General features: G+C 40.7%; 2 protein-coding genes across 3 annotated transcripts in view; both read left to right on the forward strand.

Moving 5' to 3' along the window:
- LOC142342905 (argininosuccinate synthase-like) overlaps positions 1-6,000 on the forward strand; it is a 251,670-nt gene that overhangs the window by 84,192 nt on the left and 161,478 nt on the right. The gene's annotated exons all lie outside the window — the stretch shown is intronic.
- Positions 1-6,000, forward strand: part of LOC142343044 (uncharacterized) — a 54,004-nt gene that overhangs the window by 33,685 nt on the left and 14,319 nt on the right. The window contains exon 18 of the mRNA XM_075394730.1: positions 4,907-5,096. Within this exon, the coding sequence (XP_075250845.1) occupies positions 4,907-5,096 (190 nt within the window). The remainder of the gene's footprint in view (positions 1-4,906; positions 5,097-6,000) is intronic.

Raw genomic sequence — 6,000 nt, forward strand, 5'->3', positions numbered from 1 at the left:
TGCAATTTTTACAGTTTCCAATGGCTGTTCCAGATACATTTTTCCTCTAGTTTTGAGTACCAGAAAGCCGTCTTGACATCAATTGGAGTAAAAACTTGGTTTCTCTGGCTTGCAGTTGGGGGCAAAAGTCTCAAAGTACTCCAATCCTTCCACTTGCTTGAAACTTTTTGCTTCATAGCGTGCTTTGTATTTGTTGACTTGACCACTGGGTCCCAATTTTACTTTGCATACCCATTTGTGCGGTATGACGTCACTGTCTGTGGGTAGTCTCACTAGGTTCCAAGACTCGTTGTTTCGGAGTACCTTGAACTCGTCCCTGATTGCCTGGTGCCACCGGTTCCAATCATTACCTTCCTTGGCTTCGTAGACTGTTTCGGCTTTCTGGTTATCCTAAGTCACAATAAAAAGGGTCCTGACTTCTCAAAAAATTGGCGGAACATTCCTTGCTCGTGTTTCTCGTCTAAGCTCTGCCCTGTCCGCTTGCTCCAGTGCCTCTTCAAAGAAGCTAACTGTCTCTGACTGTGAGAAGTCCTCTTTGTCACAGTCTTCTTTGGCTTCGTAGACTGTATTGGGTTCCACATAGTCCATAGTCACCCTCAGTCACAATAAGAAGGGTCCTGACTTCTCAAAAAAATGTTGGAACTTTCCTTACTCATGTCCCTCGTCTGGGCTCTGCCCTGTCCGCTTGCTCCAGTGCCTCTTCAAAGAAGCTAACTGTCTCTGACTGTGAGAAGTCCTCTTTTTCACAGTCTTTCTAAGACTCCGAGTCCCTGAGACTCCCTATTGTTGCAATGGATTCTTCATCTAGTGCTGCTTCCTCAACATCCGAGGCATCTCGTCTCAATGCCGGCTCTCGTGTGTTCACGGTCTCTGCGTCATGCAACTCCCCTTTTATTGCAGTAGAATGGACCTGTTTCTCTTTGTTGCCATCGTCTTGATCACCATCAGCGGGATGCCGGATCCCCAGTTGTTCAGTTTTTGGGACCCCTCATTTAGTAGATCGGGTGCCTCTGTATTGTCATGGGTTGAGCCCAGTTAGGATTCCCTGATGATCACATATCAAACTGCCACCACCTTGCGTGTGTTGGTAACTTACACCAGGTAGCCATTGTCCCCTTCAGTGTAACCCACAACATTTTGTTGCCTCAAGCACCTTGGTTTCAAGTTTGCTAACGTCTCTGTCTCTATTCCGCATGAAGACCGTGCAGCCAAAAGTAGATAATTTACTAATTCAAAGCTTACGCTATATAACTCGCATCAGTTCTGCCGGGCACTTTTCTTTCTCCTCGTCTCACCACCAATTCCTGATCTTTCCTTATTGCCTGAGGAATGCTGCTCCCCATGTCATCTTGGGAAGTCCTGAGTCAATGAGCAAGCATCTTGCCATCGCCAGCAGTGTCCTGTTGCACCTCTCAATTAAACCATTCTGTTGTGACTTGTTGGTTTGGTTTTCTCTTATGGAATACTTGCGTTTAAGGACTACACCATGAACTGCTCTAAAAGAAAATCCTTTGCATTGTCTTGTGTCAGCTTCTTGGGCGTCCCCACACTGAAAACAAATTTCTTCAGGCTGGTCAGCGCTTCACCCTTTTTTCCTTAAGCAAGTCTACGAACTCAAACTTCGTGTACTGGTCTGCAAACACAAGGCAGAACCTGAACTTGAAAGTGACTCTACTCTGAAAGTTTCCAACACGTCTGTGAACACCCTCTCCAGCTTCGGTTCTTCTTGGGCCTCAGCCAGTCTTGCTACTGGAGTTATTGTGATCTTGGCCAAGGCGCAAACATTTCATACGTCATCGAATTCCACACTGTCTTTGATGCATTCCTGACCCCATTTGGTTCTCTTGAGTTAGTTTTACAAGAGTTCCTTCTGGATTTTTTTGTAGCTATTTCCTTCATCGAAAGTGAAGCTATTCCTCCACACCGTGCATCTGGAGAATGATAGGAGGTTCAAGGAATAGTCAGGCACAAACAAAACGTTCTTTAAATCTCATTTGAATTCTCCTTTGTTTGAGGGTATGCTGGTCCTCACAGAGCCTCTGCCCACCACTCACAGCCTCTCCATTGGGATTTCTAACCAGTGATTGAAATTTCACAATGTCCAGGAACGTGTTCGTGTTTGTTACTATGTGATATGTACGACCACTGTCCACTAGCACGCCTGCTGTCTTCCACGGTGTAAGAGCGGCCCGGTATTCATCGTCGGGTGTAGCCATTGTTGTACCCATTGCCACTGACTCATGATGTTTGCCTCCATCTCTTTGTCTCTTGCATGCCCTGTCTAGGTGACCCTTCTCACCACACTTGCTGTATTGTTCTGTCTCCTTCGTCCTGTAGTGCTTGGCAAATTGTTCAGGGATCTCACACACAAATCAGTTTCCTCGCTTGGTTCCCTTCTTGAAGTCAGGCTTCACTGCCAGTGCCACTGAACCACTTTGTCCCTAGTTTGTCTGTGATGTGCTCTCATGGAATTTCTGCAGCTTTTCTATCAGCTCTGGAAAGTTCGTTGCTGGTTTGAAGCTTTTCTGCATAACAAAACTTTCATACCTCTTTGGCAGACCATTGAGGACCAGGGCGTCAAAGAAGCTCTCTAAGACTGCTTCCCCGGTTTCGCGTGGCCCTGTGAGCAATTCCTGGCCTCTGATGAAGAAGCTGTTCAATTCCTCAGAATCCTCGAGTTGCAGTCGAGCAAGCTGTGCCACCAATTGTTGGGGTCTCAACACTCTGAATTATTTCTTGCAAAAGCTTTCAAACTTTTGCTCCATCTGCGATGCCATCATCTCCCACACAGTCATGTCTCATCAGAATGAAGCTAGTTGCATCCAGAGTCAGTGTCAGATGGAACCCCACATTGTTTTGTTTTTCTTTAATGTCTGCAACTTCCTTCTCATATGAATCCTTCAGCACTTTGTGCTCCTTCATCTCATTGTTGCTTGCCCCATTGACTAGTGTTGCAGGCTCATTGGGTTACTCCTCTGTGTGAAGTAGTGATTTGCTGAGTCCCTTCGTCTGCAAGGTCAGCACAAATCTCGTGCTCCAGATAGGAATGTCCTGTGCCTTTCCTGTGTAGGTCAGCAGCTTCACTGTCTGTTGATCCATTTTAATTTGAGCAGGCAAGACGCTTGTGAAAGGAAAGGTACTATGCAGAAAGGTATAATGACTGTCAACAACAAATTGTTGTTAGAATTTAAATTTACGACATAGAAAATTGCTGGGCCCATAACTTGTTGGGTTATGGGTTTTCGCAAGCCCAATAAAAAGCCTTTTTTGGCTAAGTAGAAAAATTAATTTCTCAAGATGAGAGAATAAGATGTATCACAGTAGAGTTTAGGGATTTACGGGGGAGATCTGATTATTAGAGCAAGATGGATGGTGATTTGGATTTGAGGATGAAAAAAGGCTCAAAATATCAGCTGTATATATACCCATTATCAGCGCGAGAAAGTCAAGATACAAATTTAATCTAAGCACTTTGATTTACAGTGGGGTTCGCAATGGCTACTCAATATGGTTTATTTCTGCAAATTTCCTAAAAATCAGTCACAAGGGATACCATGAATAGTATGCATTTACACTTTTCTGAGAATTTGTTCACATTTCCGGTGGTATCATAATTATTCAATACGTACTGGGAAGATTTTAAGATTTTTAAATAAACTCATGTAATAGTTAGCTAGATTCCCCAGTTTGGAGAGAATGCTGATTTTAAACACCATTAATTGAGAATTCATCTAAATAAATTTTGTGACTAGAATCAAATTTACTCTGGTTTTTGTAATCTGGTGAGTTAAACTTTCTTTATAATTATTCTAACTAACTTAATTCGTTAGTTTGATCGAATTTTTAACACGCCGCGCTTCAAGTCTTGACCTCATTTTACGTAACATTTAATTCTCCTGGAAATATGTTTCATAGGATTATTTTTAGTACACATCACGCGCAATTTCCATTGGGGAGGGGATGGTGAAGTGTTGAAAAGTGGGTGCAGAATATCAAGGTATTGTTCTTGCACGCTTTGAAACTGAACTTTCTATATTTAGCAATTCAAACTCACTCCACCATTCTGAACCATCAGACTTATAAGATCTTTAACTTTCAAAATATAGGAGCTTTCCTTTTTTGCAAAATAATGGTTTTGCAAAGCTATCTTGTCTAACTTCTGGTTTGAGTTTCGTTGGAGTTTATTTCGAGCTGATAAATTTCACTTTCGTTTTCAATCACTTTTTTCTCTGACTATACAATGTTTTTCACCAATATCGAATTATAGGTTAAGTGTCCTGATGTTTTTTTCCTTTGTTCAGGGGAGCAAACATTTGGTTATGTAATTATCTGAAAACAAACAAAAACAACAACATAAAAACCCACATCAACAGCAGCACCAAATAAACTACCAGAAAATCTGCACCAAAAGCAAAAGCAACCTATAGAGAATCAAGCTTTAAAATTACAAGCTTCTAACTCGCTAAATTTTCGCTAATGGCTTAAAGTTTTGCTAACTGAAGAACCAAGTTTTTAAACTTTGAAAATGATGTTTGTTTGTTATTATTCTGCATCGCGCACAGGAAATATGCAACGTGGTTGATGAAAAAGTACTTCTCCGAACTAGTTTTCTGGTGTCGATAACAAGTTATGTTAATTAAGGCTGAATCATGTGGAAAAACCCTGAAAAACAAAAACAACACAACGTATTCTCCAATGTGACCATTTTTGGTTTTTGCGGTTGTTGTTTCAAGCAAACAACAAAATACTCTTTCGATCCACTAAGAAAAAAAAAGATTTTGCACAAAAAAATCCGTTTATAATTCTTCTTTTTTAATTATTTGTTTTGTAAAACTTTTTGTACTATCCAGGGCTAGCGACTAATTTACAAAGCTTGTACCATAATCAAATTACATCTCCTGTGTAGGTGCAGTACATGCGTGTCCAAATGAACCCTGAGACACCCAACAGCGAGGAACAGAACGGCTCCTCCACTAACAATCTGTCCTCCCTCAATGGCACAACAGTCGAGGACTGGGCTACCAACTATGAGGTGTTGAAACAGAAACTGAAAGCACAGAAACACTTCTTCCAACAGATTGCTGCTGTGAGTACATGTAGTTCGTTCAATTAGCACATGTGGTCTAAAAGGAAAAATATGGTTCAGAGATATCTCGGAAAATCATAATCTTGAAACTAAGTATTTATTGCGCCTCGTAACTATACAATCGTAAAGGGCACCTTAAAACGAAGTAATCTAAGAAAAGAGTAGCTGTTTCCTCCTATTTCACACCTCGCTGCCTTGAAAAAAATATCTTCTGAAGTATCCTATCTATTGGAAGATTTTTTTTGAGCTAGTTAAATGCTTTGTTGAAACAGTTAGCTCTGGTGGTTAAGTATGATCATTAACGAGTCTGATCATATGAAGTTACGGTAGCAAGCTGATAGGCCAGCAAGCCGAATTTTGAAAAAAAGGTCACGTAAGCCAAAAAATTTTGCGCTGGCCATATTTCAATTTGTCCCTGGCGGGTCACTGGGATAAACCAGCCACCGATTTTTGAATTATATCCCATAGTGGATGAGAGGCGTGACCATGGATAGCAGTCGGCTGGGGCTCGAGATCACCAGATATCTTAAAAATGACCTGTCTTGTTTCCATGGTGCACTGGAATACATTATCAATTGCAAACACTATGCGCTGTCTTGATTGTAACTGTTAACAATGGGTTATTCCTGAAAACTTTTATAACTATTTCAGTTTCCTTTTATGTGGCTTACATTTACTGCGGCTTACTTTGTGTTCACTGAAATTACACTCTTCATATTCTGATCATTTACAAGATGTTTCTTTAAATAATTGCTGTAAATGTCAATAGTGTTTTAAAATTTCAGAATGCCAAAAAAATTGCATTATTATTGTTGTTAGCTACTTTAAATTTGACTTGGTATCCAAATTAATGAAATGACTTTGTTCATTAATTAATTACAGAGCTTGCACAATAATATGTTGTATATTTATAG

Source organism: Convolutriloba macropyga, chromosome 7 (assembly GCF_964194025.1).
Source record: "Convolutriloba macropyga chromosome 7, txConMacr16.3, whole genome shotgun sequence".
Taxonomy (NCBI): Eukaryota; Metazoa; Xenacoelomorpha; order Acoela; family Convolutidae; genus Convolutriloba; species Convolutriloba macropyga.